At 58.1% G+C, this 26997-nt stretch overlaps 1 protein-coding gene across 4 annotated transcripts in view; it reads left to right on the top strand.

Annotated features, from left to right (window-relative positions):
- The window catches only part of CROCC (ciliary rootlet coiled-coil, rootletin), a 48308-nt gene that overhangs the window by 19590 nt on the left and 1721 nt on the right, over positions 1 to 26997 (top strand). For all 4 annotated transcript variants that reach the window (XM_045035158.1, XM_023258193.2, XM_023258194.2 and 1 more), the window contains 22 exons: positions 1029 to 1211; positions 2539 to 2683; positions 3326 to 3472; positions 3917 to 4147; positions 5333 to 5526; positions 5812 to 5939; positions 7077 to 7246; positions 9027 to 9206; positions 9947 to 10081; positions 10401 to 10544; positions 10965 to 11203; positions 11932 to 12091; positions 13597 to 13764; positions 15251 to 15623; positions 21578 to 21747; positions 21865 to 21985; positions 22289 to 22452; positions 24092 to 24307; positions 24958 to 25182; positions 25562 to 25711; positions 26024 to 26224; positions 26429 to 26560. In XM_045035158.1, coding sequence (XP_044891093.1) covers positions 1029 to 1211; positions 2539 to 2683; positions 3326 to 3472; positions 3917 to 4147; positions 5333 to 5526; positions 5812 to 5939; positions 7077 to 7246; positions 9027 to 9206; positions 9947 to 10081; positions 10401 to 10544; positions 10965 to 11203; positions 11932 to 12091; positions 13597 to 13764; positions 15251 to 15623; positions 21578 to 21747; positions 21865 to 21985; positions 22289 to 22452; positions 24092 to 24307; positions 24958 to 25182; positions 25562 to 25711; positions 26024 to 26224; positions 26429 to 26560 — 3976 coding nt within the window. The remainder of the gene's footprint in view (positions 1 to 1028; positions 1212 to 2538; positions 2684 to 3325; positions 3473 to 3916; positions 4148 to 5332; positions 5527 to 5811; positions 5940 to 7076; positions 7247 to 9026; positions 9207 to 9946; positions 10082 to 10400; positions 10545 to 10964; positions 11204 to 11931; positions 12092 to 13596; positions 13765 to 15250; positions 15624 to 21577; positions 21748 to 21864; positions 21986 to 22288; positions 22453 to 24091; positions 24308 to 24957; positions 25183 to 25561; positions 25712 to 26023; positions 26225 to 26428; positions 26561 to 26997) is intronic.

The raw sequence follows: 26997 nt of genomic DNA on the forward strand, positions 1-26997 counted from the left end.
AGGCAGGACCTTCTCACAGCCTCACCTGCCTGTCCTAACCTCTGTTAGGGAGCACTGACTCTGCTCCCCGTTGTGTTTCCTGGCAGTGACGTAGATAAGGCTTCTAGTACACCTGCCATGTGCCAGGCTCATTGCCAAGCCCTTTGGGCAGATTATTTAAATTAGTCTTCCCATCAAACTCCCGCAGGTTGGAGCTGGGGCTATCCCGAGGTTGAAAGACTTGTCCTAGCTGATGCAGCAGTGTGGCTGGGGGTAGGAATTGGAACTCAGGTCCATCTGAGAGCAAAACCCGGGCTCCCCATGCCTTGGAAGGAGGGCCTTATACGTGGCTGTGTTCACGGTGAACTCCTCATCTTGCGTTCTGCTATTTTTATTTCATATATCATGTTATATGGTTTTTCCCACGCACTGCGGCCTTCGTGTCTGGTATACTTACCGGTTGCCCCTTCAAGTGAAGAGGTGGGCAGTGGAGGCTATGCCAGCGATCAGCCCTAAGCTGATGCCCAAGCTAAGAACCCTGGCTGGCTTGGAAGGAGGGGTGACATCCCCTGCTCCGTTGCTGTGACCACTGGCACTGGGGCAAGAGGCAACACTCTGTGAACCTCCAGAGTTCCCAGTTGCAGTCCCCTCCCTCCCTCGCTGGCCACCGTGTGCAGCTGGGCAGACCCAGCTCTACTGGGCCTTCTAGAATTGAGGGGCATTTCCTGGTCATACAGACTGGTCCGTGTGTCCCGAGAGCCTAGCGTGGCCTGGTGGGGTTGTTGGGGGCCATGCCAGTGCCTCCATCCGTTCCCTTGGGTGGGCTGGGCGGGGGGGGGGGAAGGAAAGCTGGGTGTCCTCTGACGGGAAGAGTCCGCTCCAGGGAGATGCGGATGAAGTGAGTCGTGCTGGGGCGGGGTCGGGGAAGGCTTCCTGGAGGCAGGTGCCTTAGAGGTCAGAGGACGGGGCTCACGGGAGGGCAGCAGCACGGCCCTCTTGGCCGGGGAGAGCCGCCCCAGCAGCGCCTTCAGCTCTCCCTCCTCCTCCAGGGAGAAGGACAGCCTGGCCCGCAGCCTGCAGGCGGCCCAGCAGCAGGCCGAGGAGCTACGGCAGGAGCGAGAGAAGCTGCAGGCGGCTCAGGAGGAGCTGCGGCGCCAGCGGGACCGGCTGGAGGAAGAGCGGGAGGACACGGCGCGGGACAGCGAGCGGACTCGCAGGGAGCTCGAGCGCAGGTGAGCGGCTTCTGGCCTCCCCTGCCCAGAACGGACCTTGGGAGTCCCGCCGGTCCTCCCTGGGGGCCGGGGAGGACCGGCGGTGTCCCAGACGTCCTACTGTCTGGGCACCTCTCTGTGGCACCTCTCTGAGGAAGGGTCTTCTCACCAGCCCCGTTTCGGGAAACTGAGGCTCAGGGAGATACGGTCACTTACCTGGGATCAGAGGACTGCTATGAGGCAGGAGTGTGGACGGTGACAACAACGATAACTAAAATAGCAGTAGTAACACTAATATCATTGTTTAGGGGCGCCTGAGTGGCTCAGTCCAACTTCAGCTCAGGTCATGATCTCGAGGTTTGTGAGTTCGAGTCCCACGTCGGGCTCTGTGCTGACAGCTCAGAGCCTGGAGCCTGCTTCGGATTCTGTGTCTCCCTCTCTGTCTGCCCCTGCCCTGCTCCCACACTCGCTCGCTCTCTCTCTCTCTCAATAATAAATAAACATAAAAAAATTAATATCATTGTTTAAATTGAAAGAGTAACCTAATATTACCAAGTATTAGACACCATTTTAAGCACTGAGGTTCTCTCCCCCCCCCTTTTTTTTAACGTGTATTTATTTTTCAGAGAAAGAGAGCAGGGGAGGGACAGAGAGAGAGGATCCCAAGCAGGCTCTGTGCTGTTAGCGCAGGACCCGACGCAGGGCTCGAACTCACGAACCGTGAGATCACGACCTGAATCAAAGTCGGCCACTCACCCGACTGAGCCTCCCCGGCACCCCTACACTGAGGTTCTCATGTTCAGCCCTCATGGCAACTCTGCTGTAGGAGCTCTCATCCCCATTTTGTGGATGGTGAAACTGAGGCATAGAAGGGCCATGTAATTTGACCTAGGTCATCACACGGCTAGTTAGTAAAGAGCCGGGCTTTGATCCCAAGCGTTCTGCCTTCAGAGTTAACCTCTTGACCACTGCACTGCCTCCTCCTCTGAGGCATCAGTACCAGTGGTGTTTAGTACATTGTGGTAGAGAATATCGTTCTTGCTTCTGCAGACTGTTGGGGAGATATGTCAGGCACTGTTTTAAGCATTTCATGTTCAGTAGATCACATATCCTTATAACAACTTCATGAGGCAGCTGTTACCCCATTTTGCAGATGTGAAAACTGAGGCCCAGAGTCCCAGAGTCCCAGAGCCAAAAGTGGTGGGCTTGGCTGTCCTTGTGAGTGAGGCTCTGGCCTCCAGGGCTCCCGTCTCAGGCCTGGTCCCTGGCCTGCGCCAGGGCCGTCTGGCTGCGGGAGACTCTGAGCAGGGAGGTGACGTGGGGCACCCGCCCACCCTGTGTCCCACAGCCACAGACAGCTAGAGCAGCTGGAAATGAAGCGCTCGGGGCTGGCGAAGGAGCTGGTGGAGGTGAGGGAGGCGCTGAGCTGTGCCACGCTGCAGAGGGACATGCTACAGGCTGAGAAGGCCGAGGTGGCTGAGGCGCTGACCAAGGTGGGTCCCCGAGGCCCCAGGCCTTCTCCCTCTGGCCACACACTGCCCCCTGTTTCAGGCTGGCCTCTGACCCTGTGCACAGGCTGATCCCGGCCCCCCAGACCACAGGCGGTCCTCGGACCCCAGTCATAAGTGAACGGACCTCTATTAGTGGTCATGTCCTCGCTTTTCCAGATGCGTCTGGGGCAGTGCTGTTCAGGCCATCCCATCCCACCTCTGGACACAGGTCCTGGGGTCTGTGAGAGCTGGGGACACAGTCCTTGGCGGGTGCCTGCCCCACCCCTGTACTCTGGGTCTTGAGCAGTGTCCCCTTAGACCCCGCTCTGTGGGACCCTCTGACCCCCACCCTGCCCTACAAGAGCTGGGGTTCCCTTGGCTCCCGCACAGCTCTGCTGTGTGTGGTTTCTTTTGAGTAACTTCATAGGCAGCCGGCCTGTAGCGATTGTTTTCTGTCTCATGTTGTGTTTTCCCTCGCCCCCCACCCCGTCTCTGAGGGTGTTTCTCCCCACCCTCCCGCCTCCATGCCTCCACCCTCTCCCATCTCCGTGCCTCTGCATGTCGTTTCCTGCCTCTCCCCGCCTCTCCCCTCTCTCCATCTCTCCCATCCGGCTGTCTCTGGCCACCCTGGCCCCCACCCCGCAGGCTGAGGCCGGCCGCGTGGAGCTCGAACTCTCAATGACCAAGCTGAGGGTCGAGGAGGCCTCTCTGCGGGACTCCTTGTCCAAGCTGAGCGCCCTCAACGAGAGCCTCGCCCAGGACAAGCTGGGTCTGAACCGCCTCGTCGCCCAGGTATGCCGTGTGCCCGCAGGCCGCCCACCCGTGTGCCCCACTCAGAAGCCCTACTCGCTGAGGTGCCCCAGGCCCAGCCTCGGCCCCCGCCCCTCACCCTCGCTGCATATCTCCCTGTACACCTCTGGCCCTGTACCTGTCGGGACAGGTCCTGGTCCTGTCCTGTGCCTGGTCCATCTGTGCCCGTGCTGGCCACTGCCTCTCTTTCTGTGTCTGTTCTGACTCCGTCTGTGTCTTCTCCCTCGCGGTCTGAGAGAAAAGAAGCTCTGTGGACCCTCCTCCCTGCTGCCTCCTCCTCAGTGTCCCCACACCCTTTCCCCCGGGGAGCCTCCCCTGGGCTGGCTGTGATGGGTGGGTGGAGAGGAGGGGGCGTCCGCGGTCCTTCCGCTGGCGGAGGGGCTGAGCTGACCCTCCGGCTGGTTCGCTTGCACCTGGCTGCCGCAGCTGGAAGAGGAAAAGGCGGCCCTGCTGGGCCGGCAGCGGCAGGTGGAGCAGGAGGCCTGCCTGGCACGGGAGGCGCAGGAACGGCTGGAGCACCTACGGTTGGAGCAGGAGGTGGAACAGCAGGGCCTGGAGGGCTCCCTGCGGGTGGCCGAGCAGGCCCGGGAGGCCCTGGAGCACCAGCTCCCCACGTTGCGCCAGGAGCGCTGCCGGCTGCAGGAGCAGCTGGCCCAGGTGGGTGTAGGGGGGGTGGGGATGGGAGCAAGGAGGGGGGAAGGGGTTTCAGCCTCCCAGCCTCCTGCCTCCTGGGATCCAGGGGATCCCCATCCAGGGGATAGCTCCCGGGCCTAGGAGCGTGATTCTGGGTTTAAGTCCAGCCCTCCCTTTGCTAGCTGGGAGCCGTGGGCAAGCTCCACAACCGCCCGATGCCTCAGTTGGCCCCTCTGTCACGTGGGGCGAATAGTTCTTATCACAAAGGGTTGTTCTGAACAGCACAGTCGCGGAGGCACTTGGTAGACGGATCACCACCCAGTAAAAATTCATGATACGATACCAGATAGAGAAGTTTTGAATTGGCACCTTAGGCTTCTGGGGACCCAGCGGGAAGGCACCTTAGGATTTCAGGGATCCAGGGGCCTTGATATAGTGCCTGTCCTGGAGAGCCCAGGTTCCTGGGAGGGACCTCTAGGCGATGGGCTATGGGGCACAGGACACAGGGCTCCAGGGCTCCGCTCTGTTTTGTGTATTCAGCTACTCTGGAAATTTTCGGGCACAGAAAGCATTCTGACACTCCCCACACTGAGTGAGGACACTTATTATTTTTTTATTTGAGGAGGAGAATGGGGGAGAGGGGCAGAGGAAGAGAGGGAGAATCTCAGGCAGGCCTCATGCTCTGTGTGGAACCTGACGTGGGGCTCAATCCTATGAACATGAGATCATGACCTGAGCTGAAGTCAGGACGCTTAACCGACTGAGCCCCCCCAGGCGCCCCTGTATTTATTTGTTTTGAGAGACAGAGAGAGAGAGAGAGAGAGAACGAGAGAAAATGAGTGGGGAGGGGCAGGGAGAGAGGGAGAGACAGAATCCCAAGCAGGCTCTGTGCTGTGAGCTCAGAGCCCAGGGCGGGGCTCGATCTCACAAACCGTGAGATCACGACCTGAGCCAAAATTAAGAGTCGGACGCTTAACGACGCACTGAGCCACCCAGGCGCCCCCTGACGCTTATTTTGTATGCGTGTACGTCGTAGGTCCAGAGAACGCTGTGACTTGTCCAAGTACACACAGCACACACAGCCTGAGGTTGAATCCAGGTCTCCGGCCTGCCAGGCCAAGCCTGGGTCGGGCTCAGGGTCGGGGTGCTGCCTGACGAGAAGCCGGGGAGTTTGGGGAGTGGTACCCATGGTGCCTGGGTCGGGGCCAGCTCTCCCGGCAGCTGAGCGGGCGTGAGCAGGAGCTGGAACAGGCACGGAGGGAGACGCAGCGGCAGGTGGAGGCGCTGGAGCGGGCAGCCCGGGAGAAGGAGGCTCTGGCCAAAGAGCGGGCCGGCCTGGCGGTGCAGCTGGCCGCAGCTGAGCGAGAAAGCCGGACCCTGTCGGAGGAGGCCACACGCTTGCGGTAAGGCCTTAGGCTCTGCCCAGCCCACCCTGGGCAGGCGGTGCGACGGGGTGGGGGAGGGGGGTCGGCCTGGGCCCGCCCTGGCATTGGCCCATGGGGGCAGTTACTTAGGAGCCAGGCTTGCCAACACGTTCTAGCTAGGTCCCAGCCTTCCCCCAGGGAGCGTGGGCCTGGCTGAGCAGGTAGGCTGGCACCTGGCCCACGGCCGGCCACGCCCTGGGAGCCACAGTTTCCTGGGGCCCAGGAGGCTGAGTCCCAAGGCCTCAGGGATTGTATGTGCCGCAGCCTGGAGAAGGAAGCCCTGGAGAGTAGCCTGTTCGAGGTGCAGCGGCAGTTGGCGCAGCTCGAGGCCCGCCGGGAGCAGCTGGAAGCTGACGGGCAGGCCCTGCTGCTGGCCAAGGAGACCCTGACTGGTATGCGGGGCCCGAATCGGGGGTAGGGAACTCCAGGCTCCAGCCCGGTCTATATAACCCATCGGGTTCTGGGGGCTCTGGAGGTTGGGAGCACTGGCCCTGGAGTCTGGCTGACCTGAGTTCCGATTCTGCTTTTGCTACTTAGATCTGAGCTCTCTCTAGCAAGCCTCTTCCCTCTCTGGGCCGAAGGTTCCTCATTGGCAGTTAGAGGTGGTAATGCTCCTCCTCTACAGCTGTTGCCAGGATGAGGCGAGAAAAGCGTGTGAAGGCCTTGGCCCAGGGCCTGGTTCAGCCAGCGGTGGCTGTTTGTCCTCGTCAGGGCACTTAGGTCTGAGTTCTCTGCAGAGCCACGGACTCTCTCGGCCCCCCACCCGCAGCCCCTCTTCCCTCCGCGTTCCCCACCCAGTGTCTCAACTCAGGGGTTCCTCTTACTCAACGAGCATTTACCAGGCATCTACTTGGGCCGTAAAAATTAATTTTGCTGTCCACATCTACCTGAGCCAGACAGAACCAGGAAGGGGCATGCTGACAGAGTCTCTGGTGGGCTTCCAACCCAGGAGATGGTTTTTAGATTGTTCCCGGTGGGGTATGACTTCCCCATGGTCACCTCCATTAGTGCTGACAGCCCAGCAAGTATGTTTATAGCAATCAGTCATTAAAGAAGACGCCTTATGGAGAGCCGTGCAGCTTTGGAAAATTACCTGACTTCCCTGAGCCTCCATTTCCTCATCTGTAGATTGGGCATGAGACAAGCCACGTAGGTGTGTTACGAAGGTGTGGTGAGAATATATCTCTCGTGTGCTCAGCCAGGAGTTTGACACCTTGTAAGCATTCAGTCAATAATGGGGGCTGTTATATTTTTGCTAACCTCCCCATTTGGGGGAGGGAGGTCTTCCTCATGTCGTTTCATTTCTTTGATGCCATTCGCAGTCGACAGGGAGGGAGACAGGGCCAATAGACTCATGTGGCAGATGGGGAAACTGAGGCCCAGAGAGAGCAGGGAGCTTCTCCAAGGGAACTCAGCTTAGATCCCAGGGGGACCCTCCATCATCTGGGAACTTGCCCAAGTGGCTCATCAGGTTTGAGTCTGCTGGCCCATGGGGAGGTTCTGACCCAAGGCTGTCCCTTCCTGTGCAGGGGAGCTGGTGGGCCTACGGCAACAGATGACAACTACAGAGGAGAAGGTGGCTCTGGACAAGGAGCTGATGGCCCAGAAGCTGGTGCAGGCTGAGCGGGAGGCCCAGGCCTCTCTGCGGGAGCAGCGGGCCGCCCATGAGGAGGACTTGCAACGACTCCAGCGAGAGAAGGTTCGGGCAGCTGGTTGGGGCAGGCGGGGCTCTGAACCGGTGTCTCCTCTGTGACCTCAGGCAACTCACCCTTCTCACTCTGCATCAGTCTCCAAATCTGTGAAACGGAACCTCATCCCTGTCCCAGGGGCCCTGAGGGCACCTGTGAGGATCCACTGGGGATGCCTTATCAAACATGCAGATTCCCAGGCCCCAAGTCTGGTTCAGCCCTGGTGATCCTGATGCAGGGGGTCCACAGCCACATTTGGGAAACGCTGATCTAATGTATAGTAGGAAAGCACTTTTTTTTTTTAAGTTTATTTATTTATTTTGAGAGAGAGAGTGAGAGCGCATGTGCAAGTGGGGGAGGGGCAGAGAGAGAGAAGAGAGAAGATCTCAAGCAGGCTCTGCACCGTCAGTGCAGAACCTGATGCGGAGCTCGAACTCACTCACGAACCAACCTTGAGATCATGACCTGAGCTGATGTCAGACGCTTAACCTTAACAAACACTTTCATTTGCTAAGAAGTGCTGTTTGCATACGAAAGACCGCTCTGGGACCTGAGCACTTAGGCAAAGAGCCAGGTCACCAGAAGACCAAACAGAGCTATCTAAGAGCACTGGTTCTAGAGTTTCTTTGCCTGGGTTTGGACCTGATCTTGGTCATATATTGGTTAGGTTGCCTACGGCCTCAGTGCCTGTAACGATGGGGATAATGATAGTATAGAGTATTGTGAAGGTGAGGTGAGATAATCCATAAAAAGCGTTTGGAATAATGACTGGCACTTCATAAGTGCTCCATAAACGCTGATTGTTATTACTATGGCCCTAAGATACTGTCCAGAGCCCCGTGTTGGACAGGGCTGCGTCTCTCAGCAGTTCAGGCTGTTGCTTTGTGACTCCAGGGGCTACCACATCGCGCCTAGAGTCAGTCGCCTTAGATTTGGGTGGATAGTATTTCCCTTCTCCAGCAGGGGGCAGCAAAGATTTGAAGAAGGGGCACCTGGGCCTACTTCTCGCGAGGTTGCTAGGGCCTACTGCTGGGGCCAAGTACCCGCCTGGGACCACCAGGGGGCCGTTCTTTCTTTGCCTGTGGGTTCTACCTACTCACCCATCCACCTGGTCCCCAGGGCGCCAGACTCCTGTGTCCTCTCCGACTCCTCCTGTGCCTTCTGGCTTGGCCTCTTAACATCACCGAATCTGTTCTCTTCTGTCGGGCTGCTCTGCCATCCCCAGACCCCCTTTGCTCCCCACAGCCCACCCCGCCCCTCCCTACCTCAGCCCTGATCCCCGTCCCTCTTCCACAGCTTCCAAACCGCCCCTCGATCCAGCTCATCCCTAGCTTGCCCCGACTCTTCTCAGAATCAGCCCACCCCTCTCTACAGCCCACAGGGCCTGGTCTGGCCTGGCCGCTGCCCATGGCTCTGATGCATGTCCCCCTCGTACTTCAAGCTCCAGTGACCTTAGATACAGTGTGTCGGGTTTTCTCTTTCCTCCGGGCCCGGGGCTGGCCTCTGGGTTTGGGATTCTGTTTCTCTCTTGACCTGACGGACTGCGGCTCATCTGTCCTTTGGGAAGTGTTCTCTGGCCCCCGGGCCAGGCTCCTGCCGCTCCCTGGGGCGCACACAGCCCCGGCGTGACCCCGTCACAGCCCTTACCATTCACCCCACCTTGTAGTTGCCTGGTGGCCTGCCCTGCCGCTCAGGTTCTGGGCTACGAGTGGCTCTCGCTGGCCTGAGGTCGGTGAGGGGCCGCCTGAGTCCAGCCTTGCGGGTCACACGTGCCCGGGGCCTGGCCCGCAGGAGGCAGCGTGGCGGGAGCTGGAGGCCGAGCGGGCCCAGCTGCAGGGTCAGATGCACCGGGAGCGAGAGGAGCTGTTGGCACGGCTGGAGGCGGAGAAGGAAGAGCTGAGCGAGGAGATCGCCGCCCTGCAGCAGGAGCGTGACGAGGGCCTCCTCCTGGCCGAGAGCGAGAAGCAGCAGGTTCGTGAGCCCCGGGGTGGCCCCCGCTGCTGCCCCAGGGGCCCCCGTTCTCCCGGGGCTGGTCCCTGTTCAGCCGCTCAGTAGCTGGGAGCTAGGAGTCCCTCTCTGGGTCTCAGTTTCCTCACCTGCAGGATGGGGGGACTCCAGGGGTGTGTGTGAAGCATTGCCGAGACCACGTTCAGTGAGCCGTGCCTGGGAACTCCCAGAGCGGCTGTCACATTCGTGGCACTGTGAGCACTGGGTCCCAGAAAGCTGACCCACAGCCTGCCATCCCTCCTGCCACTCCAGGCTGGCCATGGTGTCCCCGCGGCTGCCTTCTGAGCAGTCCCTGCGTTGCCCACGTGTGGCAGCTGAACCCTCCTCAAAAGAGCTAACTCCTGACTTTCCCATATCGTAAAGGAGACAGGCCTGTCCTTACTGGCTGTGTCACTCTGAGCAAGCCACCCTGCCTCTTTGAGTCCGTTTCCTCATCTGTAAAAGGGGAATAACGAAGGGCCAGGATTACCGTGGGAAGTTGGCAGGATTTCTAAGTTGTGTCCACGTCCAGACTTGCTGTTCTGGTGGTTGTGCCCTTTTCGGGGGCTACGGAGGCACCGCTGCCCCGGGTCCACCTGTGGTGACCCAGACAAGGCACCGAGCTGAGCGAGGGCACATTTCCCAGGGCAGGGTGGGGGAAGGGCCCAAGCGTGCCCCCATGACCAGCCGAGCCCCCAAGCCCTTTGCTCCCCGCCTCTGCCCAGGCCCTGTCCCTGAAGGAGTCCGAGAAGACGGCGCTGTCGGAGAAGCTGATGGGTACACAGCACAGCCTGGCCGCCGTCTCCCTGGATTTGGAGCGGCACAAGAGAGACGCCCAGAGCCGGCAGGAGCAGGACCGGGTAGGGCAGGCCAGGCAGGTGGGCCTCCATCCGAGCCAGGAGGCATGACCCTGCTTGGAGGGGCCCCCTCTCCCAGGCTGTGGGGGGAGCTTCAGCCCCTCCGTGGGGTCCCCCATGAGAGGGAGGTGGCACAACTCTGCCCGGTGAATCCTAGTCTGAGGGAGAGAGCGGCTGTGGGCACAGCACTCACTGGGCATGAAGGGATCAGCAGACGGTGTGGCAGGCCCGCGGGAAGGGCCGCGTTTGGAGCCGACCCTCCTGGAAACAGCCGGGGGAGGGGGACGGGGGCACCAAGTCTGAGGAGTCCTGTCTGTCCTAGAGCACTGTGAACGCGCTGACGTCCGAGCTGCGGGACCTACGGGCCCAGCTTGAGGAGGCTGCTGCAGCCCACGCCCAGGAGGCCAAGAGGCTACAAGAACAGGCCCGAAACCTGGACAGGCAGCGGGAGTCCTCCGTGCGCGAGGTGAGCCATTCCGGGCAGCACACCCTAAATGCCGCGGGGGGCCTGGCCCACTAGGGGCCCAGAAGAACGTGTAAGGTTTGTCCCTGCATTTGAGAACGAGCGAACAGCCAATGTAGAAAGGAGGCGGTAAGCCTTTATTAAGCGCTCGTTGTATCTGTCTGGGACTCGGCACTGGTGGGGTCCCTGCCCTCTTGGTGTCCCTCCATAGAAAGATCCTGGTGGATGATTATTTCAGGCCCAGACACCACTAACTCCAGCACGCTCTGCCCCCGAATCAGAACTCACACCTGTGGCCTGAGTCGCTGCAGAGCCACGGGGCAGGTGCCTGTGGCCGGGGATACAGGTGCGGGCTGGCTTCTGCCAAGCGCCGGCTCCGGCAGGGCCCGTACCCTGTCCCGTGACAACCTGCCACCCTCGCAGGCAGAAGAGCTTCGGACGCAGCTGCGCCTGCTGGAGGACGCCCGTGATGGGTTGCGGCGGGAGCTGCTGGAGGCCCAGCGCAAGGTGCGCGACAGTCAGGATGGCCGTGAGGCCCAGCGCCAGGAGGCCAGCGAGCTGCGGCGCAGCCTGGGTGAGGGCGTCAAGGAGCGCGAGGCCCTGCGGCGTTCCAACGAGGAGCTGCGGGCGGCCGTGAAGAAGGCTGAGAGCGAACGGATCAGGTGGGGCAACGTGGGCGCAGGGGCCAGCTCGGTCCTTCACCGGGCCCGTCCTTCACCCTGGATCACGTCCCTGGAAGCTAACTTCACCCCCAGGGCTCTGGGGAAATCACACAGATGGGGAGCCTGTGCCCTTGAACCACGGCTGGCCACGTGGGTGGTTTTAGGCAATTTTCCCATCTGAAAGAAGAGGAAAGGTAGCAGCCGACCCCACCTGCTGGTGTCACCCTGGAGACTAGCCCCAACCCTGGAGTCACCTGTTGGCCTCTTGCAGCCTCGGGCCTGGCCCCCGGCCCTACAGGGCTTAGCTCAGGAGGGGCCACGTGGGCAAGTAACACTTGGGGCACCTCTAGGCCCAGAGCCAATCCGACCAACTCCAGGGATTAGGGAAACAGACTTTTTTTTTTTTTTTTAAGTTTATTTATTTATTTTGAGAGACAGAGCAAGCGGAGGAGGGGCAGAGAGAGGGGGAGAGAGAGAGAATCCAAGCAGGCACCTCACTGTCAGCGCAGAGCCTGACGCGGGGCTTGAACTCACGAACCACGAGATCGTGACCTGAGCTGAAATTAATAAGAGTCTACACTTAACCCACTGAGACACCCAGGCCCCCAAGGAAAACAGGCTTCTGTGTAGATCCCCACCCTGCACTCTTCCCGGGACCCGTGGCTGCCGCTGACCTCTACCCTCTGTCCTCTGCCTCCCCCCCCCCCCCCCCCCCGCCCCCACTCCAGCTTGAAGCTTGCCAACGAGGACAGGGAGCAGAAGCTGGTGCTCCTCACGGAGGCCCGGGTGGCCGCGGGCAGGGAGGCCGAGGAGCTGCGGGCCGGACTGCAGGAGGTGGAGCGCTCGCGGCTGGAGGCCCGCCGGGAACTGCAGGAGCTCCGGCGGCAGGTACCCGCCCCGGCCCCTTGCCGCGTGCTGCCTCTTGTCCAAATCTCAGAGGATTCCATGAGCAACAAAAGGTGTAGACCCTGTGAGATGGATGGGGAGCTGGCGAACACTTGTAAAGAGCCCGGCAGTAACTATTTCCAGCTCTAGGGGCCATACGGTCTCTGTCGCGATTACTCAACTCTGCCAGCAGGGCGAGAAAGCAGCCCGACACAGTACGTACGTGTGTGGGCGCGTGTTCCATGAACACTTTGTTGATGGGCACCGAAATTCGATTTTATATCATTCTTCGCGTGTAAGACATAATATTCCTAGATTTAAAAAAAATTATTTTTTTAATGTTTATTTATTTTTGAGACAGAGAGAGACAGAGCATGAATGGGGGAGGGTCAGAGAGAGAGGGAGACACAGAACCCGAGGGGGGGCTCCAGGCCCTGAGCTGTCAGCCCAGAGCCTGACGCGGGGCTCGAACTCACGAACCGTGAGATCATGACCTGAGCCGAAGTCGGACGCTTAACCGACTGAGCCACTCAGGCGCCCCTGTTCTTGGATTTTGTTTCCACCATTTCAAAATGAACCATGTCCAACTATTTACAAACACGTAAAAACCGTCCTTGGCTCAGGCTTTCCCAGAAGACTTACAGAACAGGCAAGAGCCCCATTTGGCTCCTAGGCTCTACCTCGTCCAGAGATATCACAGCGTGACTACCAAACTCTCTTCATCTCCCACCAGGGCCCCCCCTTTACCGCTTCGGGCTCCTTCCTGTTGGGTTGAAGTCCTGGGAAGCCACAGGAGTGTCTGAAAGGAAGTCACATTTATGTGCCAGGCTCTTGCTGGGTGTTGTGCATGCAGCCCCCTCACTCTAGCGGCGTGGGGTAGATGGGCCTTACCCCCCACCTGCTCCTGTGGGGAAATGGGGGCTTAGAACATACCTTTGTATTCCGCTCATCTGAGATTAAATCCCAGTCTGCTGCTTGTGGGCTGTGTGGCTTTGAGCAAGTCACTTCTCCTCTCTAGGCTCCATTATCTATCGAATAAGGATAATGTCAGTACCTGCCCTGTAGACAGTTGTGTGAGACCAAATGAGTTCGTACAATCGAAACGCTTAGAACAGATGTGGACACGTGGTAAGCACTCCGTAGGTCAGGCATCACTGTAGAGGAAGGTGACCAGGAGGCCTGTGGTTCCTGCCCTGCAGAATTCCTTTTCTGATGCGGGTCCACCACGCCCCAAGATAAGTAGTTGCGATTAGGCAATAAATGGAGGTGATTGGTGTCCAGGTGCCTGGCATGGCTGGAGCTCGGTGAAATCTGGAGCAGGTCCCCAGTGGATTCGAGGTGGTGTTCAATGTCTGTGTCCCTGGAGCAGTGGGTCCTGAGTGCTCCCTGTGCCTGGACAGGACAAGGTACAGGGGCAGAGCTGAACGGGCCCTCGCCACCCTGGGCTAGAAGGGGCTGTGGATGCCGAGAGTAGATGCTGGGTCCTACCTGTCTGCTCTCTCTCACAGATGAAGGTGCTGGATGGTGAGAACACCAGGCTGGGCCGGGAGCTGGTGGAGCTGCAGGGCCGCCTGGCCCTGGGCGAGCGGGCAGAAAAGGAGGGCCGGCGGGAGGCCCTGGGCCTCCGACAGAAGCTGCTGAAGGGCGAGGCCAGCCTGGAGGCCATTCGGCAGGAGGTAACTCGGGTGTGGATGGGGAGGGTCTTAGGAGGCAGTTGGGGGGTGCCCTGGGTTTCCTCCCCCTCCCCCCCCGTCAAGAAGCGGGTGGGGACTCCAATGCTGGAGTCATTCTGAGACATCACTCCCGAGGACTCGTTCCTGTCCTCCGCTCCTTGAGATTCTTCTCCAGGTATAATAGTAATAACAGCTGCGGGAACTGTGTAGCAGGGGTGAGGCGGGTAGGGGGAGCTCTGTAGACATAACCTTGTTTGATTCTCTCAGCAGCCTAATGAGGCAGGCTCTCTTACCCCATTTTTCACAGAGAACCAGACACTTAGGCTCAGAGAGGTCAAGGGGTCTACTCAAGATCACACAGCCACCCAGGGCTGTCTGACTCCCAAGCCCATACTCTTTCCATACTGCTTTTCTGGCTGTTTTCACTTTAGTGCATCTACTGTGTGACCTTGACTAAATCACTTAACCTCTCTGTGGTTCAGAGCACTGATGGGCTGGGGGCCCCAGCATAAGTCCTGGCATCCAGGGGCTCTGTGAATGGTGGTTTCTAGTGAAACTGATGGCTGTGAGTGGTTGATTTATCCTCTAAACCAGAGGGGGGTGTGTGGGATCATGCACTCCGTCAGAAAATAATTTTTTAGTACATGCCCCATTGTGTGATTTATTGATAAGTTATGTGCACTGAGAGACAGTACAGCCTAATGGTTGGAAGAACAGCCACTGGAGGGGCGCCTGGGTGGCCCAGTCGGTTGAGCGTGCGACTTCAGCTCAGGTCATGATCTTACGGTTTGTGGGTTCAAGCCCCACGTCAGGCTCTGTGCTGACGGCTCAGAGCCCGGAGCCTGCTTCGGATTCTGTGTCTCCCTCTCTCTCTGCCCCTCCCCTGCTCACACTCGCTCACACTCTGTCAGTCTCTCTCTCAAAAAATAAATAAACGTTAAAAACATAAGAAAGAAGGAAGGAAGGAAGGAAGGAAGGAAGGAAGGAAGGAAGGAAGGAAGGAAGGAAGGAAGGAAGGAAGGAAGGAAGAAGGAAAAAGAAAGAAAACAGCCATGGAGCTACTCTGCTTGGCTTTGAATCCTGGCTCTGAGCTTACTAGCAGCTTGGCCTTGGCACAGCTGCTCTGTGCCTCAGTTTCCTCCCTTGTAAAGTGGAGATGATTCATGGTGGTAAAGTTTTTTTGGGAAAGTTCTTAGTCCCTGGCACTGATAAGTCCTGTTCAGGGAAGTGTGGGCTGTTAGTTTATTACTAATAAATTGTATATATTACAAGGCATGTACACAGAACGAAGAGAAAAAAAGATTCTAGTAGTTAATTCCCACTTTCCCGTGGATATTCCTGCACAAACTGCCTGGGTGGAGACCGCTAAAGAAGCAGGTGTTGTGCCAGCCACTTTTGGGTGGGTGGGCTCCAGGCTGGGCCCGGGAGGCGGGGCGTCGGGTTGGGGGTGGCCTTGCTGACCCCCACCTCCCGGCGTTGCCCGACCCAGCTCCAGGGAGCCCAGAGGAAGCTGCAGGAACAAGAGGTCGAGTTCAGGGCCCGCGAGCGAGGCCTGCTGGGCTCCCTGGAGGAGGCACGCGGCGCCGAGAAGCTGCAGCTGGACCACGCCCGCAGCTTGGAGCTGAAGCTGGAGGCGGTGCGGGCCGAAGCCGCGGAGCTGGGGCTGCGGCTGAGCGCGGCCGAGGGCCGGGCGCAAGGCCTGGAGGCCGAGCTGGCCCGCGTGGAGGCGCAGCGGCGCGCAGCCGAGACCCAGCTGGGCGGCCTGCGCTCAGCTCTGCGTCGGGGCCTGGGCCTCGGGCGCACTCCCAGCCCGGCCCCGCTGCCCTCGCCGGGCTCGCCGGCCCGGGGCGCGCCCGCTGGAGGTGAGTGGAGCCACGAGGGAAAGGGCGGGGCGGTGGGCGGGCTTCACTGTGGCCACGCCCCCGATTAGGTCGGCGCCGCCTGAGAGCCGGCTGCTGTCTGGGCCATGCCTCTCCTTTAACGGACAGTCTCAATCCCGCCCCATATCACCTTCCTTCCCTTTGGGGAGTCTGCCCAGGCTCTTCCCCTTCGCTGATTTTTGTTCCTCTGGTTGCTTCATTTTAAAGGAGGTGCTGGTGCCTTTTTTTTTTTTTTTAAGTGTTTTTCAGAGAGAGAGAGAGCGCGAGCGCGCGCGCGCGTGGGGGAGGGGCAGAGAGAGAGGGAGACAGAATCCGAAGCAGGCTCCAGGCTTTGAGCTGTCAGCACAGAGCTGGACGCGGGGCTTGAACCCAGGAACCGTGAGATCATGACCTGAGCTGAAGTCCAGCGCTCAACCGACTGAGCCATCCAGGCGCCCCTGATGGTGCTTGTTCTTAATGCCCCTGACTCCTCTGAGACTTTGAGGCTCCGTCCTCTATAATTGATCCTCACTCCCTCTCTCCATCAGTCTCCCACCCCTAGCTTGATACCCCTCCACACTAGACTTGTGACCCCAGCATCACAGCCAGACCGTTACCTACCCGGCCTAAAACCTCTTCCAGCAACTCCTTCAGAAATCGTTCCAGTCCCATTTGTTCCCAGGGCCCCGTGGATGACTCCGGGAAAGTCAGCGCTGTGCTATAGCAGGGGTGAGCACACCTTTGGAGAGCATCCTTGTCTCAGCCTGACATAATTCTATCTTGACCCCTAGGGCCTAGAATAGAACCTCTGGAATCTTAGCACCGTGGGCAATTCACTATGGGATACTGAGTTGTTGCCTCTTCAGATCCACAGATTGAACCCCTGGATCACATTCGATCAGTTATGCAATACTTATTAAGCGCTGGCTGGGTGCTCAAGACAGCTTCACTATGGGATGGAGCAGTAAACAAACTGACTGGCGTTTCTGCGCTTACGGAGTTTCTAGTCTAAGGAGAGGAGCAGACAATAAATGTGATATAGAGATGAAATCGAGAATGTTCTGGGTGGTAGTAAGGGCTGGAGAATAGGTAAGGACAAATGCATTCAAGGACATTGCTGGTGAGAATGTAAAACAGCACAGCTGCTGTGGAAAACAGTTTGGCAGTTCGTCAAAAAACTTTGAATTACTGGCAGCCTGAGTGGCTCCGTCGGTTAAGCATCCAACTTCGGCTCAGGTCACGATCTCGCGGTTCATGAGTTCGAGCCCCACGTCGGGCTCTGTGCTGACGGCTCAGAGTCTGGAGCCTGCTGCGGATTTCGTGTCTCCCTCTCTCTCTGCCCCTCCCCTGCTCAGGCTCGGTCTCTCTCTGAAAAATAAACGGTTTAAAAAAAAAAAAAACAACTTAGAAAAACACTTAGAATTACCATGTGCACCAACCATTCAGAGCATCATAAAAGGTGGAGTCAACCAGTGTCCATCGACAGATGAGTAGGGAAACGGAATGTGGCGTAACCACACAAAGGAATATTATTCAGCCTTACAAAGCAATGCTATTCTGATCCGTGTTACAACATGGATGAGCCTCGACAATATTATGCTAAGTGAAAAGCCAGTCGCAAAGGGACGCTTGCGGGAAATACCCAGAAGAGACACATGTATAGAGGTAGAAAGTAGATTAGAGGTCACTAGGGACTGGGGGGAGGGGAGGCTCGGGAGTTAACTGCTTAGTGGGCACAGAGTTTCCGTTTGAGGCCGTACCTGTCAGTTTGCTGGGGCTGCAAAACCGAGTACCTTAAACTCCAGTTTGTGTCTCATTGTCCTGAAGGCCAGAGTCCCAGATTAAGGTGTCAGCGGGACCATGCTCCTTCTGAAGTCTCTAGGGAAGGATCTGTTCCAGGCCTCTCTTCCTGGCTGCCTATAGTTCCTAGGCTTGTGGCAGCAGGACCCAAGCTTCACTTGGCCTTCTTGTGTGTGTATCCAAATTCCCCCTTTGTGGGGCGCCTGGGTGGCGCCGTCGGTTCGGCGTCCGACTTCAGCCAGGTCACGATCGCGCGGTCCGTGGGTTCGAGCCCCGCGTTGGGCTCTGGGCTGATGGCTCGGAGCCTGGAGCCTGCTTCCGATTCTGTGTCTCCCTCTCTCTCTGCCCCTCCCCCGTTCATGCTCTGTCTCTCTCTGTCCCCAAAATAAATAAACGTTGGAAAAAAAAAATTCAAATTCCCCCTTTGTGTTAGGATGCCAATAATACTGGATTAGGGGCTCACCATACTCAACTATGACCTCATCTTTTTTTTTTTTTTTTTTTTTTTGAGAGAGAGAGAGAGCAGGGGAGGGGTAGAGAGAGAGGGAAAGAGAGAATTCCAGGCAAGCTCCACAGTGTCAGTGCAAAGCCCAATACGGGGCTAGAAGCCACAAACTGAGATCATGACCTGAGCTGAAACCAAGTGCTTAACTGACTGAGCCACCCAGGCATCCCCACTATGACCTCCTCTTAACTAATTACATCTCCAAGAAGCTTACTCCCAAATAAACTCACATTCTGACGTGCCAGGGGTTGGAGCTTCAACTAATGAATTTTGGGGGGACATAGTTCAAACCAAAATAGGTATGATGGAAGATTTGGGAACAGACAGTGGTGATGGTCACATAACAATATGAATATAATTGGTTAGAAAGGCCACATTGGGGCGCCTGGGTGGCTCAGTCGGTTAAGTGTCTGACTTCCGTTCAGGTCATGATCTTGCGGTTTGTGCGTTCGAGCCCCGCATCGGGCTCTGTGCTGATAGCTCGGAGCCTGGAGCCTGCTTCCGATTCTGTGTCTCCCTCTCTCTCTGCCCCTCCCCTGCTCACGCTCTGTCTCTCAATAATAAATAAACGTTAAAAAATTTAAAAAAAAAAGGCCACCAAAACAGATGTAGAAAAAGCATTTGATAAAATTCAACATACAGTTATGATCCAAACTCTTGGAAAACTAGAAAAAGGTTTCCTTAACTGATAAACTAGTTCTCCAAAACCCTACAGCAAATATTACATTTGGCTCCTGTATTTAATATTGTACTGGAAGTCTCCAAGGTCCTAGCCGGTACACTATGGTAAGAAACATAGAATTAATGTTTTAAGGTTCAGGAAGGGAGACACAAAACTGCCACTATTTACAGATCACGTGATTTTTCTATGTAGAAAATACAGGAGGGGGCACCTGGGTGGCTCAGGCAGGTAAGCATCTGACTTTGGCTCCGGTTATGACCTCATGGTTTGTGAGTTCGAGCCCCGTGTCGGGCTCTGTGCTGACAGCTCAGAGCCTGGAGCCTCCTTTGGATTCTGTGTCACCCTCTCTCTCTGCCCCTCCCCTGCTCATGCTCTCTCTCTCTCAAAAATAAATAAACGTTAAAAAATTTGTAAAAAAATACAGGAGAAGCTACAACAAATTGTTAGAACAAGTAAGAAGCTTTAGTAAGGTTGCTGGAAACAAGATCAACATACAAAAGTTAATTATATTTTATTATATCAACAGAAGCAGAACACGTTTGTTGTTTACTGCCAACAGCAGAATTGATAAAATATCATTTATACTGGCAATAAGAAATCTCTCCCCCAAAGAAAACACCAGATCTAGATGACTTTACAGATAAGGTCTACTATCCAACGAAAAAATAATTCTAATCTAATATGACTTTTATGGAGACAGCCATAAATGTTGAGAGACGTTAAAAGAAACCTGAATAGGAGAAATGATTGTATGTATCAACAAATTCACTATTATAAAGATGTCAGTTCTTCCAGATTCATCTATAGATTGAATGGTATTTTGGCAAAATTCTTTCTGTGTGTGTCCAACTTGACAAGCCAATTTTAAAACATCTATGGAAAAACAAAGACCAAGAAAGCCAACACACTCTTGAAGAAAAAGAACTACATGGCTAGGGGTAGGGGCTTGCCTTGCCAAAGATAAAAGTTAATATAAAGTTTTAGTAATTCAGGTGCTGTGCCACTGAGACCAACACTGGTTGAGTGGTCAAGGACCAGACCTGCATGTCCAAAGAAACCTGATCTGTGTTGGAAGCTGGATCTGTGATGGACTTTCCCAAAAGTCCCAAAAGTATTTGGATAATTGAGAATCCATACAGAAAAATAAAAAAGAAAGAGACCCTTCCATCACCTTTTAGATAACATCAATTTCATTTAGCTGCACCACATTTTTTTTAAGTTTTTTATTAGGTAATCTGTACATCCCTTGTGGGGCTTGAACTCACAACCCCAAGGTCAAGAGTCCCATGCTCTTCTGACTGAGCCAACCAGGCACTCCTAAATAGATTTGAAGATTAAATATAAAAGACAAAACTGTAGCTTTTAAAAGACAACATAGGAAAATATCCTTACGGCTTTAGGACAGGAAAGGATTTCTTAAAGCACACACACACACACACACACACACACACCCTGCTAACCATAATGTTACTAAATGTTATTTAATTAAAATTAAGAACCTGAGAAAAAGATGGCTAGGAAAGCATATTGTATGTTATATATATTATCACAGCAAAGAAATTTAAAAAAGAATTTTAAGAGAGAGAGACAGAGTGCAAGCAGGGGAGGGGCAGAGAGAGAGGGAGACACAGAATCCGAAGCAGGCTCCAGGCTCTGAGCTGTCAGCACCGAGCCCGACGCGGGGCTCAAACTCACAAACCATGAGATCATGACCTGAGCCGAAGTCAGATGCTCAACCTACTGAGCCACCCAGGCGCCCCAGAAATTTTTAAAGATACAGCAAGGGCAGGGGTAGGGGTGTTTGTGTGGGAAATGGAGAGCCCCGGTGAGGAGGTGGTAGGTGGGGGAAGGATGGGTGGGAGAGGAGACTTTGAGGACAAGGGACAAGTGGAAGTAAGGGGCGAGGACAAAGGACGAGTGCCTGACTGGCAGTTCCCCTGTGAACACCGAGGGGACAGCAGGCACAGGGCAGTGAACAGGTACAGATGAGTGGGAGGTGAGGACGTGAGGACAAAGGACACGCCTGAGTAATCCTTGCAGGCCACTCTGTGGTAGGGGCCCTTGGGGGCAGTGGGTAGACATCCTGCTCCAGGTCCTGTGGCTGTTGACGGAGCCGTGGGGCAGCTTAGGTGTCACTTGCGAAGGCAGGAGGAAGCTATGGGCAGGTTGACGCCCTGCCCTGTGGTTCCGATGCTGACCTCCAGGTGGCGCCCTGTCTCTGTGCGCCCCTCTGGCCCCTTCAAGCAGACAGAGTTCATTTCTCTTTCTGGAAGTAGGGCTACCTGGTTCTAAATCCCATTGCGGGATCTTCCCAGCTTGGAGACCAAGCAGATCGCTTAACTGCTTTGAGCGCGTCCAGCCTGTGAAGGTTCTTACTCCTCAGAGAATTATCGTGAAGGTGGGATAGGCCGTCAGTGCCTGGCAGATAGGAAGCAGGGAGATGTTGAGGTGGCGGAACGTCCACCCTTGGACTGGGGCCTGGGTGTGCAGCCCTCACAGTGCCCCTGGTCTTGGCGGGGAGGCAGACCTTGGAGCCTCATGACCCAGCCTGGGATCAGGGACACGTCTGGGGAGCAGATCTAATGGAATGGGCCAGGCAAAGAGAGGCCGTGGGGAGAGAAGGGAACAGCATGCACGAAGGCCCTGGTCCCAGAAGAGGGAATGTTCTAGAACTTGGGAGCCGAGGGTCATGTGGAATGGACAGCTTGTAAAAGGTGAGAGGGCTGTGCTAGGGTGAGCAACGGGGCCTCTGCACGACGGCAGGGAAGTTGGGCTTACTCTGAGGGGCCTGGGACCAGGGAAGGGTTAAGCAAGAAGGTGAGGGCCAGCGTGCGGTGGGAAGCCCCTGCAAGCTGCTGGGTGTGGCTCGGGGTGGGGGGGGCGGGGGTGAGGTGTGCGAGCAGCCCACAGGCACCACCCAGGCCCGAGAGGCTCGGGTTCCCGCAGCCCTAAGCATGCCGCCTCCCCCAGGAAGCGGCGAAGGGCTCAGCAGCCCCAGCCCCTTGGAACGCAGCCCTGGGTCCGAGCCACCATCCCCAGGACCTGCCACCTCCCCGGCATCCCCAGACCTGGACCCGGAGGCGGTACGGGGGGCCCTCCGGGAGTTCCTGCAGGAGCTGCGGAGTGCCCAGAGGCAGCGGGTGAGGCTGGGCGTGAGCCGCTGGGTAGGGAACCGGGTGGCTGAGGGCCCTGCGAGGGGCTGCAGGTGTCAGAACAGGGGTCTTCCCTTCCTCCCCCGCCCCACGTCGGGGCCGCAGGATGAGCTTCAGGCCCAGACCGGTGTCCTGAGTCGACAGCTGGCTGAGATGGAGGCTGAGAGGGACAGTGCCACCTCACGGGCGAGGCAGCTGCAGAAGGCTGTGGCCGACGGTGCAGAAGGTGAGTTTGACCCTCCACCCCCGGCTCCCTGCTCTCTGTGCTCTCAGCCGCTGAGGTGGGACGTGTGGGATTGGCCTCAGCGGCTCCTCCGTCCCTGCCCTGCCCACCGTGACCTGAATGGGGGGCCGTCTCCCCTGGGAGGCCCTCCCTGGTCAGCTCCCCTCCACGTGTGCAGACCGGCAGACCCTCAAGGACTCGGAGAGGCAGGCCCTGTGGCGGGCGGAGGGCAGGCCGGGCATCCGGTGGCCAGGTTCGGGTCTCGGGCCGCGCCCGGCCAGGCCTGACGGGGCTGGGGTGCTGCAGCCCGACGCCGCGTGGACGGGCGGCTGAGCGGGGCCCAGGCAGAGCTGGTGCTGCAGGAGGAGAGTGTGCGGCGCAGCGAGCGGGAGCGCCGGGCCGCCCTGGACCAGGTGGCCGCCCTGGAGAGGAGCCTGCAGGCCACCGAGAGTGAGCTCCGGGCCAGCCAGGTAGACGGGAGCCGAGGGCCGGCGGGGGCAGGGGGGCGTCCGCCTGTGCTTGAATGGCCGTCTGGGAGTCCTGCTGTGTGCGTCTCCGTTGCTGTCTGCCTGGGTTGCAGCACCCGCTGAAGTGAGCCGCCTGTGACTCTGTCCGGAAGCACTTTCAGATTGCACCCGCTCGCTCCTCCTTGAGGTCACTAGGCCGCGGAAGAAAAGGCCTGGGCTTTGGAGCCTGACAGAAGAGAGTCTGTTCGAGTCCCGGCCGTGCTGTTTATTGCCTGCCTGGTCTCGTTTTCCTCCTGCGTAAAAGAGGGAGGCCAGCAATCGTCTCCCAGAGACGATACACAAGCGCTCTTTTTTTTTTTTTAAGTTTATTTGTTTTTGAGAGCGAGCACGAGCAGGGGAGGGGCAAAGAGAGAGGGAGAAAGAGAATCACAAGTGGGGTCCTCACTGTCAGCGCAGAGCCCGATGCGGGGCCTGATCCCTCAAACTGCGAGATCATGGCCTGAGCCGGAATCAAGAGTTGGATGCCGAACTGGCTGAGCCACCCAGGCGCCCCGTGAACGCTCTTAACATATGGTGTTCAGGGGACGTCGGTTTCCTTTGTCTCTGTATAGCCACATGAGTGGTGTTCTGAGGTTTTTATATGTGTTTGGGGGACATCTGTGTACACGTGTCGTGTGTGTGTGTGTGTGTGTGTGTGTGTGTGTGCACGCGCGGATGCGTGCGCCCGGGCCAGGACACCCTGGCCCTGGGGGCGACAGTCCAGGCCACCGAAGCCTTGAGCCCTTCTCATGCCAAAGGTCCCCTCACTCCTTCCCCCTTCCTCCCCGGCCCTCCATCGTTGCCCCCACAGCCCACCCCCTGTCTCTGGCTCCAGGTCAAGTTCGAGCTGGATTGTTATGTCTGTGGTTCCAGCTCTGGCCTCCGGCCCAGCCGCAGGGGCCGCGGGAGGAGGCCAGGAACAAAGCTGGGCAGGGGCCAGAGTGGGGCTGCCGGGCCCAGACATGGCAGAGTTGGGGCTCTGAGCACGGCGGCAGGGGCCCGGGCTTGGGGGGGGGGGGTTCAGTCTGTCTTCCTGTCCTCTCCCTACTCCTCAAGCCTCTTTTTACTGTCTGACCCCATGTGGGGGAGGGAGGAACATCATGCCCTAAAACCAGGGGGGGCCCAAGGCTCCTACCTGACTCAGCTCAGATCACACAATGCAGCTTCTGGGCCTGGCTCTGGGGAGTGATGCAGCAGAACAGGGAAGCCCTGGAATCTGCCTTTTCACCCTCCCTTCCCACCCCGGGGCTCTGCGAACACTTCGTGGTACCCCTGGGCCCGTGCAGTCTCCCCACTGCACAGATGTGCTGTCGGGCCACAGAGCAGGAAGGGAGAATCCTGGATCACAGAGCCTGTTAGAAAGGCCAGATCAGCCAGATCCAGAAAGCGCTCTGGGATCCTCAGGCCAACCCATCCTGTGAACATGCGGGGAGGTGGAGGGCCTTGCAAGGGTCACAGGCTGGCCCCAGGTCACACAGTGAGGGGTTGGGCCAGCCACTTCAAGGCTGCTCCCCACTTTCTCCTGAGGGTCCTGACGGGGTGTGGGAGGCGCGGGGTCGGGGGTGGCTGGGCGGCTGGGGCCTGACCCCTCCCTCACCCGCAGGAGAAGATCAGCAAGATGAAGGCCAATGAGGTGAAGCTGGAGAGTGACAAGCGGCGTCTGAAGGAGGTGTTGGATGCCTCTGAGAGCCGCACCATCAAGCTTGAGCTGCAGCGGCGCTCACTCGAGGGGGAACTGCAGCGCAGCCGCCTGGGCCTCAGTGACCGTGAGGCCCAGGCCCAGGCCCTCCAGGATCGGGTGGACTCCCTGCAGAGACAGGTGGGTCCCCATTACCCTTTGCGGGTTTCTCATCTGCACGTTCAGTGCCGGGTGCTTTACGGGGACTACGTAATACTCCCAACAACCCCGAGGCAAGCATCATCCTCATTTCGTGGACAGACAGACAGAGAGGGGCTACCATCACCCAAGATTACATAGCTAATAAGAGGCACAGCCGAAATTAGAATTTAGGACTCTTTGACACCAGAATCTTCATTCCTAGGAAACATGTGGGACAAATTAGAGATATAGGTTTCACTCATGTCCCTTTTTTGCCTTGCCTGCCAGGAAGCTCAGCTCTAACTAGAACGTTCAATTACTCTGCTAGTCCTACAAGGGCACCCACCAAAGTCAAGAACACAGAACATTTCTGGATTGTGGTGGTTACCTTTTCTCCTCCCTGGCAGGGGAGGAGACCCTGGGGTCTGGGACATCCGGGTTTGTGGCACTCCGGGTGAGGGTAGTTAAAACCAGCAGTGGGACGGAGCCTAGGCTGCAGTGGGCTGAGCCAGTGGGAGCGCATGGGAACAATGAGGGTCGATGATGAAGGCCTAGGCAGGGGTGGGAGGGCTTGGCTTGGGTTCACCGTTCCTGCTGGAGGCCAGGGTGAGAGCAGAGCCACTTCACTGTCCTGTGTGCCCTCCTGCCAGGTGGCAGACAGTGAGGTGAAGGCGGGGACTCTGCAGCTGACAGTGGAGCGGCTGAACGGGGCCCTGGCCAAGATGGAAGAGAGCGAGGGGGCCTTGCGGGACAAGGCGCAGGGCCTGTCAGAAGCACTGGCCCAGAGTAGCGCCAACCTTACCAGCACCCAGGACAAGAATCTGCACCTGCAGAAGGCCCTGACCGCTTGTGAACATGACCGCCAAGTTCTCCAAGTACGGGGGTTCCAGGGCCTGGCTGGGGGTGGCCCCAGTGAGAGCCAACAAGGGCAGGCTTGGAGGCGCCCTTGGAGGACAGTCAGTTGGGAACCCTAGGGAGCCAGTCCATGAGCGCTTTGAGGTGGGTGGGCCCAGTAGGAGCATTGGCCAATAGGAGGGGGCTTGGGGTGGGCGGGGGCAATAAGAATTCGCCTACTGGTGTAGGCTTGAGGGACCCAGATGCGGGGTCATGCAGGTCAGTGGGCCAGGCCTGCTGTCTGCCTCGCCCTCCAGATGAGATTTTGGGGCTGTTTTGTGGGTTGTAACCCTGACCCAGAGGTACAGAGTAGAGGGGAGCCTTTGCTCCATCCTGGCATCATCCGCCCCCGCCCCCCAGGAACGGCTGGAGGCCGCTCGGCAGGCGTTATCGGAGGCCCGGAAGCAGAGCAGCTCCCTGAGTGAGCAGGTGCAGACGATGCGAGGCGAGCTGGCGGACCTGGAGGTGCAGCGGGCAGAGGCAGAGGGCCAGCTGCAACAGCTTCAGGAGGTGAGGGCCACGATGGGCCCCTTCTGTCCCCGGGACGCCGAGGCCCTCAGGATGCGGCGGGACCTTCCGTGTCCCCACCTCATCCCGAACCCGGGCCCAGCCTCCCGTGAGGAAGCGTGGTTCATCCGACCCGCGCCCCCATTACGCAGATGGAGAAGCTGAGGCTCAGAGAACAGCGTGGCCTCGGGTGATAGTTCTCTGATGGGGGCCTCACCACCCCCCCGCGGGGCCAAGGCTGGCCTCACCGTCCCCAAGCTTCAGAGGCACACGCACCGAGGCCCGGAGGCATTAGGGGCCTGCCGGCTTCTGCAGGTGCTGCGGCAGCGACAGGAGGGGGAGGCAGCGGCCCTGCACGCGGTCCAGAAGCTGCAGGAGGAGCGACGGCTGCTCCAGGAGCGCCTGGACGGCCTGCAGCGAGCCCTCGCTCAGCTGGAGGCCGAGAAGCGGGAGGTGGAGCGGTCAGCGCTGCGGCTGGAGAAGGACCGGGTGGCCCTCAAGAGGATGCTGGACAAGGTGGGCTGAGCCGCCGGCCCTGTCCCCCCACTTCCTCGGGGTCTTGGCCTTACGTCCCCAGGGCCGGGGGCCTCAGGTGCCCTCCAGCCCCTGCTCCTGCTGCCTCTGACCTAACACCCCTCTCTGCGCCCCTCCCTCTTCACGGGAGCCCCCCCCCCCCCCCCGCCCCGGGTGCCTTAACGCCCTCCTCCTCTCCCGGCCTAGGTGGAGCGCGAGAAGCTTCGCAGCCATGAGGACACGGTGCGGCTGAGCGCCGAGAAGGGCCGCCTGGACCGCACGCTCACGGGGGCCGAGCTGGAGCTGGCTGAGGCCCAGAGGCAGATCCAGCTGCTGGAGGTCCAGCCCCTGGCCACCCCCTCTCTCCCTAGCCCTGGACCCGGGCCCCACCCCTGCCCCAGGCCTGAGTGCCAGACCGTCCCAGGAGCTGCTGATGGCTCAGCCAGCCCAGGGTCCTCAACCTCCATCACCCACGAGCCCAGACTCTTGCAGGGCACGGCCCAGAGCAAGGTCCTAGAGGGAGGGGTCCTCCCCAGAGTGGAGAGGAGAAATGCCGGTTAGCGTGTGAGCGTGTGTGTTTGCGTGTTGTGGAACATGGAGGCGTGAGCGTGCATGGGAGTGTTCTGCATGTAACGTGACTCGCGCACAGATGTGACAAGTCTGCGTGTCAGGAACGTGTTCCAGGTGTGTGTGTATCTTCCTGTACCGAAGTCTTCCTGTCTGTAGATGTAGGAGTATTGGAGCTTTGCTCGTAGGCACGCGTCCCTGTGACCAAG

This window comes from Felis catus, chromosome C1, assembly GCF_018350175.1.
Source record: "Felis catus isolate Fca126 chromosome C1, F.catus_Fca126_mat1.0, whole genome shotgun sequence".
Lineage (NCBI taxonomy): Eukaryota > Metazoa > Chordata > Mammalia > Carnivora > Felidae > Felis > Felis catus.